The 15,387-nt window shown below is 37.1% G+C and overlaps 3 protein-coding genes across 9 annotated transcripts in view; 1 reads left to right on the plus strand and 2 right to left on the minus strand.

Annotated features, from left to right (window-relative positions):
- Nucleotides 1-15,387, minus strand: part of LOC124151447 (muscleblind-like protein 2a) — a 411,834-nt gene that overhangs the window by 187,410 nt on the left and 209,037 nt on the right. The window lies entirely within an intron of this gene.
- Nucleotides 1,103-11,171, minus strand: LOC125377413. The gene is made up of 10 exons (XM_048390565.1): nt 10,378-11,171; nt 8,251-8,345; nt 7,249-7,330; nt 6,622-6,689; nt 6,219-6,353; nt 5,399-5,530; nt 4,666-4,897; nt 2,981-3,016; nt 2,543-2,746; nt 1,103-2,186 (listed from the first exon to the last, which is right to left on the minus strand). The coding sequence occupies exons 1-10, from the start codon at nt 10,571-10,573 to the stop codon at nt 2,065-2,067; spliced, it is 1,302 nt and encodes a 433-aa protein (XP_048246522.1). The 5' UTR covers nt 10,574-11,171; the 3' UTR covers nt 1,103-2,064.
- Nucleotides 11,591-15,178, plus strand: LOC125377412. Its single transcript, XM_048390564.1, has 8 exons — nt 11,591-11,806; nt 12,059-12,217; nt 12,489-12,573; nt 12,787-12,896; nt 13,081-13,340; nt 13,771-13,941; nt 14,324-14,417; nt 14,770-15,178. Exons 1-8 carry the CDS (start codon nt 11,614-11,616, stop codon nt 15,039-15,041), a joined length of 1,344 nt encoding a protein of 447 aa, XP_048246521.1. The 5' UTR covers nt 11,591-11,613; the 3' UTR covers nt 15,042-15,178.

Here is a 15,387-nt window from a genome sequence, read left to right on the forward strand (position 1 = left end):
TTTTTAAATAAAACTTTGGATTTATGACTCACTTGTATATTTTTCAACTTGTCTTTGCTATATTGCTGAAATAATGCAGATGCGATACTTGATCTAAAGTCACTCACTCACTACATGGATTCTCATATTGCTACTTTTGTTTTACAATGCTTATCAATGTCTGTGACAATTATGTAATCCACTTTCTACATATGTTTCTCCTAAATATTTCAGCAGATATGGGCAAAATAACTCTGGGAACACAGATAAGCAAATGTTGAAAAATACTGATTGTCCATAGTAGCAAGTGTAATGAGAGGAAACTGATACTTCAGCCTAAATTTCATTTTTCATCATGTATAATTTTTAGTTTTGTTCAGCCATCAGCGATTTGTGTCTGTATGGATTGAGTGTGAATCTAACCTCTATATTAAAATTCCTCTTTCATTTCCGAAACAAAAGTCTTCAGAAGATGATATATCCCCTTTCTGGTGGAATGTGGAAATGTTTGTTTGCTTTGGTTGTTTGTTGTTTAACGCCTCACTCAGAAATATTCCAGCTATAGGATGGCGGTCTGTAAATAATCAAGTCTGGACCAGACAATACAGTGATTGACATCATAAGCATTGATCTACACAATTGGGAAATGATGACATGCATCAAACAAGCCTGACCACCCAATCCCATTAGTCGCTTTTTACGACCTGCATAGTTGCCTTTAATGTCAAGTATGGGATACTGAAAACCTATTCTAACCTGGATATTCACAGGTGAATTTGGAAATGAGTTTAGCTACTTATAAACAATTATTGGTTTATTGTCATTGGATACCTTCAGTGCAGTGAAGAAAACAATAATGCTGTCAACATCCCAAATCATCAAAAGGCACCAGTTCACCACCAGACTGATCTGCATAGCAAGTTTCAACAAGAGGACAAAGTCATCAATATCCCCTGCAATGGTATATGAACCTTGTTGCTATGGAAACTCAAAAAGCTAAATTTAACATTTGAAACCTCACGCTGCGCGTTCGGTTACAAATTCAATTTAGCGGTGTTAAATCTACAGGTAACCTACCCTAGAGGAAATTTTTTTGGGATCCCAGTGGGATCCCGGTGGGATTCTCGGTGGGATTCCCGGTGGGATCCCAGTGGGATCCCAGTGGGAAATTTGGTTGGGATCCCGGTGGGATCCCGGTGGGATCCCAGTGGGATTTGCAGTGGGATCCCAGTGGGATCCCGGTGGGATCCCAGTGGGAAAATTGATTGGGATCCCAGTGGGATCCCACTGGGAAATTTGGTTGGGATCCCGGTGGGATCCCAGTGGGATCCCAGTGGGAGGGACACTTGTGTTGGATCCCACCAAGGATGCATGGTCTTGCATGGTCATGCAGAATCACATCCCACAGGTAGTCCGAACCTTAATCAAAACTTGACATGCTTACAGGAGTCCATGATATTTTGCACCAATATAGTCAGTAAATCCATATGATATTCATTCCACTGAAATGTATAACTGCATCCAGGTATATCTCATATATCAGTGACATGTAACTCGATTTTCACTGCTAATTAATTCTTGATGGATTAAATTGTACATATAGAAGACATGACTTGTAATGAATGCAAAGATAAACAAATTTTATTTCCATTTGATTTGTATTAAAAAATGATCAAACACAATGACTTTCCAACAAAATATTGATAACTAATAAAAAAAGAATTCTAATGCAAATAATAACTTTAAAAACTGTCTTGTATAAAAATCTTATATTTAATATTTTATTATCGCGTTGTTTTTAACCACCCAATCACCCGTGACATTAACTTTAGACCCAACACTCTACTCTAATCTACATTTCCCATTCTTAACCGCCCTTATTTGATCATTAAGCTTCTTGCATATGTCCACCCATGTATCCCTACAAAACATTGAATACTATAACTAATAAAAAAAGAAAATACAAATGTAATTAATAACTTTAGCAACTGTCCTGTATACAAATCTTATCTTTAATTAACATTTTATTACCTGTTTGTTTTTAACCACCCAACCACCCGGAACATTAACTTTATTCCCAGCACTCTACTCTAATCTACATTTCCCATTCTTAACTGCCCTTATTTTGTCGTTTAACTTCTTGCTAATCTCTGCCCACATCTCTTCCATCTTCATTGCTGACACCGAAAACTTCTGGAATATGTGAGCTGAAAAACAGAATTATATATATAGATGGATAATGTCATTCATTAGACAAGGCACAATAAAGCTTATAAACAAGGTATTCAGTGTTATCAAGTAGAAAATCATTGCTGTGTGATCAAAATTACAAAGAGGAAAAGTATTCCCAAAATACTGGGACGCATGTATGAAGACAAAATGACAAGAACTGCATGAATACAATACATTCCAGCCCATGAAAATGTGCAACTACATAGTTATTATTAATAGTTTATTAATGATATTACATACCTGGTAATGTGTCTACATACTTGGAGGACTTCTTTTTAATAGTTTAATTTTGCCATGCAGGTTTGTTTGTATAATATTGTGTTCAACTTACACCTGAGAGCTCGTCGGACATTCTCGTCCATTGCCCTTTTGCCTGGAGCCTCTCCCTTCACTGATAGAGTCTTGCAGTCTTCCTTGGTAATCAGCAAAGGAAGAAGGCTCAAGGCAAGCTTGACTGGGTTGGTGCTTGCTTCTTCACAAGCCCTGAGGCGCTCGGCACTAACTTTTATCCCATGCCTGGGATCACCTAGAAATGCTGTAAACCACATACTATATGAATATTTCTGTACTAACTGACAAGTCATTACTATTCTGTCATAATTATTCAATTAATGTTGATAAACTGAAACATTATTAAGTCAAAAAGGCACAAATTACTGCTTTGACACTTCAAAGGAAATTAAAATCAATACTGGAATTTTTAAAACCCCATAGAAACATGAGTAACTGATCCATAGAGAGATAAATGGACAATGAACTGGATACACACCTTGGTTTCTTTCAGATAGAGGGGGAATATCTGAAACTGAAAAGAAAATATGACTATATAATTGCCAAAGGATTAATTTCTTGTTATTTTCAGCAGAAGAAACCTCCTGAAATTGGTCACTGAAGTACTCACGGAAATGAAAAAAACCCTGTTTTTTCGATCTCAGATCTTAAATAAATGCCGTTAATATACAAAATATGTATATATTCAAACAACTAAATTAGTACTAATTGGGCCGTGGCACAAATACAGCGTATCAAATGTTTTTATGCCTTTTTACTCGTAAAAGTGTGTAAAAATGTGAATAAAACAGACTATTGTGAAACAGGGCATAACCAGGTGTAAGTAGATCAAGGTGACCTATGACACCTTGACAGGTGAGAACAGGTGCATAATGCCTATAGTCTGTTTCTGCTATGTCAATATGGACTTAGTTTTATTTTTGAATGTTGAAAGTGCCGACAAATTACCTCCTGTACAGTACATTTTGTATTGTTCAATGAGATCAAACTAGCAAATCCAGACTAGTACTTTTCGAGTTGTTTTGTTATTTCGTATTTACAGCTACGTAACACTTTGTGTCGATTTTTAAATTAAGAAAAACAGTTTTTTTCATTTCCGTGAGTACTTTAGCTACAATGACTAGTAGTTTGTGGCAACAGACAACAGAAGGAGTGAGGGTCTGATATAGAATAAGTGCTTCAGCATTCTTGCATGCCAGTCCTTTTTGCCCATGTTTACAGGATGTGTAATTCTACACAGAACTTGCCCAAAAAAAAGTCAAAGTCTTAAAGTAAAAATAGGTCACCACACAGTGGAGATGAGAAACAGTTGAGAAACAGACCTGGTCAGTTGAAGCAGGCTTGTCATGCACAATTGACCTAGTTTCTGGGCATAACCATGGAGATGCAGGGGTGTTCGGGTGAATGTTTTTATTTCAGAAGCTGGAAACATGGTTCAAGCATGTTTCCACATCATTTGAAAAAGAAGGAAGAAATGCAGTGCACTGAGAACTGATCTAATGAAACTGTATTCGCAAAATGGTTTTTTCTGGAGATGTGCTTTAGTTCAGTATTTTCTTCTCTGGAAAGAGCACATATGTATATAACAGCTAGGTGTAAATGTCTTTTGTGCAATGAACCAGTCATGACAGATGAGTAAAATATATATATCAGGTAGAAACTGACATTTTTAGTCATGTCCTTATAATGATAAAGAAATAGCAAAACCCTTTAAAAGGGCAAATTTCTACTAGTGCCTATGATACCTTAACTATTGGGCAGTTTGGCAAGGACTACAGGACTAGTGCCAATTTCTAACGCTGTTAACATACCGTACATGACCGCGTATAAGCCGAATTTTGAGGACCAGATAAAAAAGATTCTGTAGAAAGGGGTCGGCTTATCCACGGGATACACTTTCATGATAGTATTTTTCAGATTATGATCTGTCCGAAACATCGCCTTAATGACGGTCCGATAGATCACAACTTCCCGAAAGTTTGGAAGTTGCCACGACTAGAGCTATTATTGTTATAAATTATCAATAAAGTTATTATTATACACAAATGTTGTCATTATTAAAAAAATGTTATGCATGTTACTACTTCCGATAATAAGTTTTCAATGGAATGTTCAAAGTTTATCGTACATCAACAACACAATGTATTGTTCTTGTATATGTACCTGGCTCAACTGTGGAGATAATATCTTCTGCCAAGTCTGATATATCCTCAAGGACTTGAGGCTGCCCTTGACTGACCCATGATGACGATGATGGTTGTGGTTTTGGTGGTTGTGGTGGTGGTGGCGGAGATGGCAGCGATGGCAGTGATGTGGGAGAAGCCAGCAAAAGGCTTTTTCTTGCCTCTGGTGACTGAAGGGAACAAGGCTTTCCACTACCATTGTCCTTCAGATTCTTATTGAAAAATGAGTAAGAGTTCAACATAATACTTAGAAAAAAAACATGGAAACGAAGCCAAGCTACACACACATATATATTGTACTATTATTAGCATTTATTTTCTAAAACAGAAGAAATGACATGTTTTGACCAAATACTTAAGAGGAAGAAAAGAGCAGAAGAGGAGTTTGTATTTGAACATAAATATATATAGCTGTATTGACACCATGAAGACCACCATCAAAGTTTTCTCCACATTTGACCTTGAACAGATGCATGGACATATTTTTTCAAAATGCAGAGATAGTTCAAGGGGGGGCCTTGTGCTTTTAGGCACTAAATTTGAAGAAAATGACCACATTTTCAAATACAATGGGGCATTTTAACATTGTGCTGTATGAGCGCACCTCTGGATTATTTGAAATTTTCACATAAAGGGCCCATGTCAGAAAATTCCTGGAGTGAACCCTGAATATAAAATAATATTTCTAACATCACTGTAATTTAAAATCTCACCCGATATACACCCTTTACGCAAGCTCTGCAGGACTTGAAGTTATCAATCTGGGCCTGCATGTCCCTCAACATCTCCTGGTCTTGTTGGCGTAAAAACAAAAGTTGTGACATTTTGTCATCCATTTTGTTAAGCTGAAAATGAGAACTATATGTTACACCAAGTTGTTTCAATGAGTGAGTGAGTGAGTCAGTGAACTTGAGTTAAACGGCACTTTCAACAGTATTTTAGTCATATCATAATGGTCAGTTTAAATAAGTTTAAATTAGTGCAGGAGGAAAGTCTGCAACCCTCAGGTTATGTTTTGTAAGTTAACTTCCCCCCCCCAACCCCAGTCATTTGATAAACATTGTTAAGAATAAATTGTGTGTGTTTATGCTGCATTTTCTCTACTTACTTGCAAAATATCTGTCGACGCTCGATTTATATACAGAAATTTTATTGGACTATGCATAGACTCGTTAGTCCAGCCAAATTATAGCTCCATAATTCCAACCTAGATCAGCAAGGGTGGAAGCTGGACTTTTACAGTCAGTTAGTTCCCTTGCCTCAGGAAGATGCTTACAAACTGATCACACAGATAACACTTAAGTAAAACTAATGTACATCACCTTTTGTACATCCTTATACAATACTAAAACCTTAAATCATGTTCTAAATCAATCTGAAACTTATGAATTATAACAAGTGGTTATACTTAATTATACCCGATATGAATGTATATCGTGGGTAGTGACATCAGCTAAAATGTCATAAGTGTGTGATTTGACTGTGCGTCTATACTGTTAACTTGGTTAATTATTGTATGGTTAATTCAGTCACCTTCTCATGAAGTTGTTCTACGGAATCTGGCAGTCCAGGGCCTATCACAGCCAGTGACTGCAGTCTGTTGCCTGAATCACGGGCATCTGTCGCCTTCTTCTTTTTCTTGGCCTGATCTTTTTTTGCCTCTTGAGCCTGTGGGCCAATGATAATTATAAGAATTTTCAAAACGTACATCTACCACAACCACTGCAATATATACACCCAATCTGATGATATCCAACATTTAGCAAATCATTTAGCTATTAATTATCTGAATTTTACAAAAACAATTATTTGTAACTCAGACAATTTTGCAGAAATAAACTAAGAACAGGGAGGGAATTGTAACTCATTACAGTAGCAAAAGCGGTTATAAATAGTGTGTTTTATCTGAAAAGTAGTTAAGTAATCAAAATCTTACCTCTTTATCTTTTTGTTTCTCCTGTACATCTATTTTCCTTTTCTTCGGAACGGGCTGAACAGGATAATCTGCAAATTCAGGTTTCTATTTCATTTCAATTGATCTATAAGTTACAATGTTAGAAAAAGTACAACAAAATATCAGTGTTTGTTAACTGTACATCATTTCCAATAATAATTCAAGCAATCAACGTATATATTCTGAGTTTGTGTGTATATCAATATCCACTTCGATTCTACTGTCATACTACAACCACACCCACAATTCTCATAAGATTGTTGCTTCCAATATGCAAATTTGAAAATTATGCATATTTGCTGACAACCTACAAAAACTTTAATGTAGACAAGGTAGCTAGGTTACAGTGTTGGTGGCCATGATGGTTTTCCCCCGTTATTTATTACACTGATCATTCCTTCTACATATAGTGAGTGAGTGAGTACGGTTTTACGCCGCTTTTAGCAATATTCCAGCAATATCACGGCAGGGGGCCCCAGAAATGGGCTTCACACATTGTACCCACGTCAGGAATCGACCCCTGGTCTTCGTTGTGACGAGCGAATGCTTTAACCACTAGGCCACCCGACCGCCCTTCTAAGAAAAAGGTCATGTGTATTTTTACCATACCATTGTTCCCAGCAACTTCAAGTTGAATCTCATCCCTTTCTTGCAGGTCGCTTTGGTTTTCTTCAGATGAACCTGTATTTATCTAGGGATGAAATAATATCACGAGGTTATGCTGCACTTTAGCTATAAAACATTTATCATATTCAATCTAACCATCCCACCAGTAATAAATACACTTGACAATGTCAAAAAAATATTTTCACAACTACACCATCTCTATATGAGGTCAGAGTTTTTAACCAGATCAAAGCAGTCCTTACTCTACCAAATATGAAACACATCCACCTTCACTCATGACTCGTGACACACAGACTGCCATAATCACATGAACATGCTAAATGTCTCGCTTCAAAAATAAAAGACATCAAAGGGATTTATGATGCCCATGCATGGCTGACAATCTGGGAATTTGTTCCAATATCAGGACATTTTCAGATTACTCTGTGGGTCCTTTTATCAAATAAAACTGTAGAAATATTAATGTTATATCTTCATGAAAACTAGTCAACACTTTAAATATTGGAATATTTCTTGAATATTTGATAATGGAGAGTTTAATCACAATTTTTCTCAGATTAGAACTGAATTCCAATCTCTATATATAATCATTACATATATATCATCTACTTAGAAAATCTCATCAAGTGTTGATATATTTGCTATCAAAAGACACAAGAGTGAGATTCTATTTATCATCCAACATCACTCTTCCATTTTTTTCAGTTTGCAGACTGTAAAAAGCAGTTAGTGTCTTAGTTTAAAAAGTACTGCTAACAGCTTCAGTAGCAGAGCCATTAGTGATGTCATTTCATTGTGACATCATGGTAACCAATGACATCACAATAGTCTGCAAAGCATTGTGATGCAATTTCATTGCAGCAGTATCTACAATGTACCGTTTTTAAACGCTTGATCTCACCCAAGCATATATCTGCTGTGGGAGCCAGTTTGGGATAATAAATGACTGACTACAGCTAAATAAAGTCTTGCATCATCTATTACCTTTGGATGTGCTGGGGGTATATCGTTCACAATCCTCTGTACTAATTGAGGAAATTTGTCTTCTGCAAGAAGCTGTTGCAGGTTTTTCTTCGAATCTATAAAAGTGATAAAACATATCAGTAAGTTTGCACCCTTAATTTATTAGCATTTTCTTCAATGTTGTATATCTATGGTTTGAAACATTCTGTATTTTGGGATATGATCCATTTAGTGGTCTCTGATAAGAGATGTTTTGTTCTGACTTTCCAAACCATAACTAGTTATTGTCATAAATGTGTTAAAGTAAAAAAATGAAAGTTATTTTCTTCATCATATCAACATGTAAAATTTGATTTTTTTAATTTACTTTAAATATGTACTGGCTAGCGATCAGTTATCGCCAAGGACACCTATATTTCCCCAAGTGAGTCATCACCTGTAGATCAAATGTGGTGAATATTTTTGTTGTTGTCAGTTCGCAGACGACAAATTGGTAATAGTATTTCTTATTTATTTTGCTGTATAATAAAATTCAGAGTCATACCAGTGATAAAATATGTAATTTGTATAACTGGTGTAGTGTAGTGAGTCGACTGAAAATGTTTATATTCACTGTTTTGATTCCCTTTTGTAGCGTTATTACAGAACTCAAATGAATCTTTTTCAACACACAGAAATAAGCGCATATGCTCATAATTTCACAAAAATAAAAATTAATGGTACAGTCTACTTTGTACACGTAATGTCAGACATAACATGAAAGAAGGGTGATAATTGGTGGTTGACCAGTAGGAGTTGGGGATTAGGAATCAACAAGTTCATTTTGTCAATTACAGCAGCTAACAATCACTACACCAGTAATCCAGTGACCGTGATTTGTAGGCCTATTCAACATGGTTTAATTGTGACAAATCGTCCATTGCCAATTATAATTTTAGGCACTGACACTGACAGTCTGGACATGACATTTAAAGAAATACTTTAACAATTATTATCTTATTTACTACTACATAAATATTTCTAATTGTTATTAAAAATAGAGGTGGCAGTTTCGCCGAGAAATCGGTGACGTTTTGCGGAGGTGCCGTTTTAGCCTGCACCCATGTGCTGTCATCGAAGACCCAACGAGAGCTAGCGATACGGTTACTTTGATGAATAAATATGTTTCTATGAACCTCACTGTCGCAGTTTTAGTAGTATATCTATATAATTATGCAAAACAATGTGTAGAGCGCCCCCAAATACTTGCATTTGTCCGTTCTGTTCTGATTTCTGTAAAAAGCGCGTTTGTTTACAAACAAGAGAAAAGTAAGGTCACGTGATATGCAAACTAGCCTGTGGCAGTGGTGTTATGCTGAGTCACCACTGGGGCGGAGTGTGGTGTGCTGTGTGTTTACATTTGAATCGGAAGTGTTTATGTAATGTCGCTTCCAACAAGAAAATATATTTCCCTCATGCACACAAAACAAGATGGCATTTGCTACTGGACTCATTTTACAGCGAACCTGAACACATGCATTATACCGGACACCCATCCACCATCTTTGTTTGATGTTACTAATAAAGTGACACACACGGACGGGATCACTATTTGGGAAATAGGGCGATAAATTTTAAAATGAGCCGACAAATTAACCCGCTGATTTAATATGATCCAATTGAATATCAAAGCGAAGCATAAACTTCGAAATTTGGACATCATATTACTCGAAAAAGAAGTTCTATAGGTGTGCCACAACCTCATCATTGTCAAGCTGGGGACATCCGTCAGAGACACATTTCAGCGAACACGTTGTATTTTGTATCTATTGTGGTAATTAAACATTACGTTACATTTAGTATTTGATTCAAGCCATTCAATGGGGCGACAAGCCCGGGCGCCGCTTCCAAAAACCCGTTATTTTAGCGAGGCGACAAAAATGGCGTCTGAAAAACTCAGAAATCGTTAGGGCCTACCAGCCTTAGGAATGAGATCGAGCACACCCTTACCAAAACGGTGGAAGTTGTCTGGTATCCTGCATTCTTGCCGAACCTGACCCCCAATATTCACACGTTACAATGTCAAGTAGACCTAACTACAAATGATTGAAGATAGTTACAAATTAAATTAATATTCAGATAGGCTACTCGCCACCGTCTCCAACTCACCTCCAATGGCGCCAATCATTCCTTGGAAGGTTCCAAGACCGGGGCATCTGGCATCCACGGTCTGTCCGACAGCATACTCGTAATAGGGTCTCCTTGGTGAAACGATATTTCTAATACTGACCACATTTCCGGTAACGGGATGGTCTTTTATCCAGATTACAAGAATAAAATTGTTTTCTTTACAAGTATCAGCCATGTCGCGGATTCACGAGGATGGAACTTTGGCGCTTCTCGTTAAAATCTCGTTTCCATGCTATTAATAGACTCTCGTTCCAAGTATGGCCCCGATATGTGTTCGAAGCCAAAGTGTTGTCTTTAGACAAATGAAGCGGACAGTTTCATACGTGAGTTCTATGTTATTAAAATAGATCTACAATGTGAACCGTATATCTGTATTTGAATTGCGAGTTTATCTCTAAGAAGATGAAACATATGAGAATATAAAACATTGCCAACTATATCTAACTACACCAGTGCCGGGTTGAAAGAAAATGTCTCGAAAAGTGTGTAAAATAGCGAAGGGCCAAGAAAGAGCGACCAGGGGAGGCGTTAAATATTTCTAAATCGGTACTATATGCTACCTATTCCTCTTCCCGTACGGTAATTCGCGACATGGATTCTTCGAATCTTTCTTCGAGTGACTCAGATACATCGAGGGAATGGACAGATTTCATAACACCCAAAAAGCGTAGATGTAAGTCGACCGTCCATGGTTTAAACCGCAGACGCGCAGAATATTACCGGTCAAAGTCTCAATTGAAGTTTCCCATCCAAGGTGAAGTAGGTGGCCAGAAACGGATGAGACAACTGTGCGACTTCGGTGAGGCGGTTCCACAATTTGCGCAAGGCACCATGGACATAGGTGACAATACCCATCATGAACATGAATCTTCAATAAATGTATCTGTCGGTAACACTAACAGTGACATATCCAGTGATGTATCAAGTGACTCACTATCGTTATCGACCTCGTCATTGCCCTCTAGTTCCAGCGAACAATTGTCTTCTGACGATGACGCATTTTCAGAAGATTTTGAAGCAAATAAAGAGTATCAAAATGAAACACTTAAGGATGAATCACGTGAATTTCCAATTTTTGAAGGATGTCCCCATTCAAAAACATCACTGTATACAATGTTGATGTTGTATGCAATAAAACACTCCTTATCCAAAGAAGCATTTTCCGATCTGATCTTGTTGGTCAAGTCACTGTTTCCACCCACATGTACACTGAAAATGTCTGTTTACAAAATCAAGGATCAGCTCAGAAAATCTGTGGAATCTAAGCAACCCACAGTACATTTCTACTGTGAGACCTGCCAGATCGAAATTCCAGCAGGTGAAAACAGATGTCAACACTGTGACGAATCTTCTGTGTTGGAATATCACAATTTAGACGTTGAACAACAGATAAAAGACTTGTTCAAAGGTTTGTAATCAGATTATCATAAAGTAATAACTCTACTTTACATGGTCTAGAATCTAATTGTGCCTTCCAAAGAAATATTTTCGTCAATACGTAATTTGCAATATTTTCTAGAATTCGGATTTAAATAGTCGAGTGTTCTCATTTGTCTCTCAGTGTAATACATAAACACAGTACTTCTATGTAGCTTGAAGGATATATACCAGGTACATGAATTATATATTTATGATATATGGATTCTTTTTCTTTGTTCAGATGAGCACTTCTGCAAGTTAGTAATGAAGGAGACGGAATCATCAAAGGATGGACAATTGGCAGATATAAGGGATGGATCGGAGTACAGGAAGCTTCTATGTGACCAGTCGGACTTTCAGCCTTCCAACACAGTTCAGCTTTCTTTTCTGTTGAATACTGGTAATTGTTAAACTCTTTTCAAACAATAATGTTCTTGAGAAGTGCATTCCCACAATGTGCTTATAGTTTCCGATATAATTATACAACCAATCAGATAACAGGGAATTATTCAGTGCTCTAGATTTGATAACTTGATGAGTGACATCAGCCAATACATATTTAAAGGAAGAAAAATGGCTGTTTGTACTTGAAGCAATTTCAAATCTTGGCCATTGAACACTTGTTTTAAAAAAAATGATATGTGCATAATTCAATTCTGTTTCCTGTATAGATGGGGTTGCTGTGTATTCCTCATCAAAGAAAGGCAGCTTGTGGCCAGTCTATCTGGCGATAAATGAACTTCCAATAGCTTTGAGGTATGTTTGTTAGACCATAGTTCAGCTCTTACTTGTGCCATATCGTTTGGCAAATTTATGTGGTTTATGGTGCAGGTATTTTAATTATGTACAAATGAAAGAATATAAACAATATTTTATCACTTGCCTATGTAATGACTGTGATAAAGGCACTTCATGTTTTTTTTCAAATGTAGCAATTGCCATTTCAAGTTTAATTTACAAATATTTCAGGTTTTCAAGGAGGTACCTACTGCCATGCCTGTTGTTTTGCCAATCAGAGAAACCAAACATGCAGACTTATTTGGCAAGTCTAATGCAGACACTCGATCGTTTTCAAAAGGGTATGTTCTGTGCACTAAATCATTCTCATACAAGCATGCAACCATTATTTTGTGTATATAATTATTAACCTAATGGTTATGATGACCTAATGTTGGACACACTTAAACTTTCAGTGTATATATCATGTCCAATGTGAAAGAATGAACTATATTATTTCATAACTAAGTCCAAATTTTGTTTCAGGAATTGAAATTGACACCTTTTTGGGAAAGAAATTTGTCAAAGGACTCCTACTAGCCGTATGTGTTGATTTGCCAGCCAGAGCCATGGTCTTAAACATGAAACAGTTTAATGGCAAATATGGATGCAATGTTTGTCATGCAGAGGGAGAGACTCAGCCAAATTGCCCACTTCACAGGTATTATCCAGTTGGAGAAAGCTCACAAAGAACTCACAAGTCCATGGTGAATGATGTTCGCACAGCTGTTCAAAGTGGACAAGCTGTAAGTATTTATTATATTTATGTAGTTTGTAAATAAATATTAGATATTAAAAGACACAAGGGTGAGATTCTATTGATACTACATCATTCCTCCACCTTTTTCAGTTTGGTTGACAGTAATAAGCAGTGTCTAAGTGTAAAAAGGTAGAAGCTAACAGCTTCAGAAGCAGAGCCATTTGCAATGTCATTTCACTGTGACATCATGGTAACCAATGACATCACAATGGTATTCAAAGCATTGTGATGCAATTTCATTGCAGCAATATCTACAATGTAGAAGCCATATTTACAATGTAGATATTGCATGATCTCACCCAAGCGACATGTCCTGTGGGCGCCAGTTTTAGATTTGTATATATATTTATGGTCTACTTTTGTCCAGTACATGTCAGACTTGCAAATAAATGATTTTCATTTATTTTTATGTTTAGGTAAGAGGAATGAAAGGTGGCTCTGCCCTCCTTGCCTTAAAGCATGTTGACTTATCCAAGATTTGTCCAATCGACTGGATGCACTGTGTGCTCCTTGGAGTAGTGAAGGCTTTGCTGAAACTTTGGCTGTGTCCTTCACACAAGAACAGATCCTTTTATATTGGAGATAAGGTACAATGTTTCTTTTCACTCATGTCTTTCTCCAAGGGCAAACTTCGTTCATAGTGTAATTTAAATAATTGTACAATTGTGTAATTTTGATGAACTTGTTCTTAAGGGTGAAACGATACATCGGTACACCGGTGCTTTCAAGTGACAATACAATACACCATGTTATTTTCTGTCTTGATTCACTTACTAATCATTAAATGACATCAGCATTTTTGTCAGTCAAATATCGCAAAATTAGCATTTCAATGATACATATCGTATCGTGACCTTGCTGTATCGTTTCACCCCTACTTGTTTTGATGCTAAGTAATACCCGTGCTGTCTTGAAAACAACTTTGTAAGCCTCATCATCTGTGTTAACAAGGTTCGTGTGTTGTTCCAGATTGCACTGATGGATAGGAGGCTCCTACACATCCAAGTGCCGGATTTCATAGCCCGACAACCAAGCAGCATAGCTGAGCATGCTCACTGGAAAGGTCAGCTGTAGCATTTTACATCAGCCTGTATCTTCAAATATACTGTGGGTGGTGGGGTAGCCTAGTGGTTAAAGCGTTCGCTCGTTACGCTGAAGACCCGGGTTCGATTCCCGATATGGGTACAATGTTTGAAGCCCATTTCTGGTGTCCCCCGCCGTGATATTGCTGGAATATTGCTAAAAGCGACGTAAAATCAAACTCACTCACTCACTAAAATATACTGTCATATAAAGTTGTCCCAGCAATAGTTGGGACGGTTCACAAGATATTTGTGGATCCCATAATGCATCTTTGCTTTGGTTGATGTGCGTATGTCCATGCATATGTATCAATTGTGGATTTCATGTTTCAGCTACTGAGTGCCGGGAATGGCTGATACACTTCTCAATTCCTGTGCTTAGGGGTCTGTTGAAATATCCAGTCAGTGTCCACTACTTCTTGCTTGTGTATGCAATGAGCTTGTTAACAAAGGAAGTTGTAACAGTGGAAGACATCAGTGTTGCCGAAGACATGTTGACAGACTTCTGTACTGTGTTTCCTGACATATATGGCGAGTTAGTTATGTTGCTTAGCTTGATTGCAAATCACTTCCAAAGTAAAATTATGGAAATCTGCATAATATGACATTTTTAGAAACAATTTAAGTAAGAATAGAAATTTGTAAAGATGAATAATTCTGTATAGCACTTTTGAAGTTGGCAAAATGTGATGTCAAATAATATTAGGATATATAATTACATTCATATTGAAATGTATGTACAAACTGTAAATTTCAAGATGGGTGGCCCAGTGGTCTAAGGCGCTGCAAATTGCAGAATTGCGTCCCGTGGGCACGCCTGAAACCTATGATTGTGGGTTCCAATACTGCTACACCCCAATTATGTTTCTAGGTTTGTCAGCACCATACCCATGCTCGTGGGTTTCACCGAAGTGGTAACGACTCAGATGTGCATTACTTCGGGCTTTCCTC

This window comes from Haliotis rufescens, unplaced genomic scaffold (genome assembly GCF_023055435.1).
Source record: "Haliotis rufescens isolate VD_foot unplaced genomic scaffold, xgHalRufe1.0.p SCAF_9, whole genome shotgun sequence".
NCBI lineage: Eukaryota > Metazoa > Mollusca > Gastropoda > Lepetellida > Haliotidae > Haliotis > Haliotis rufescens.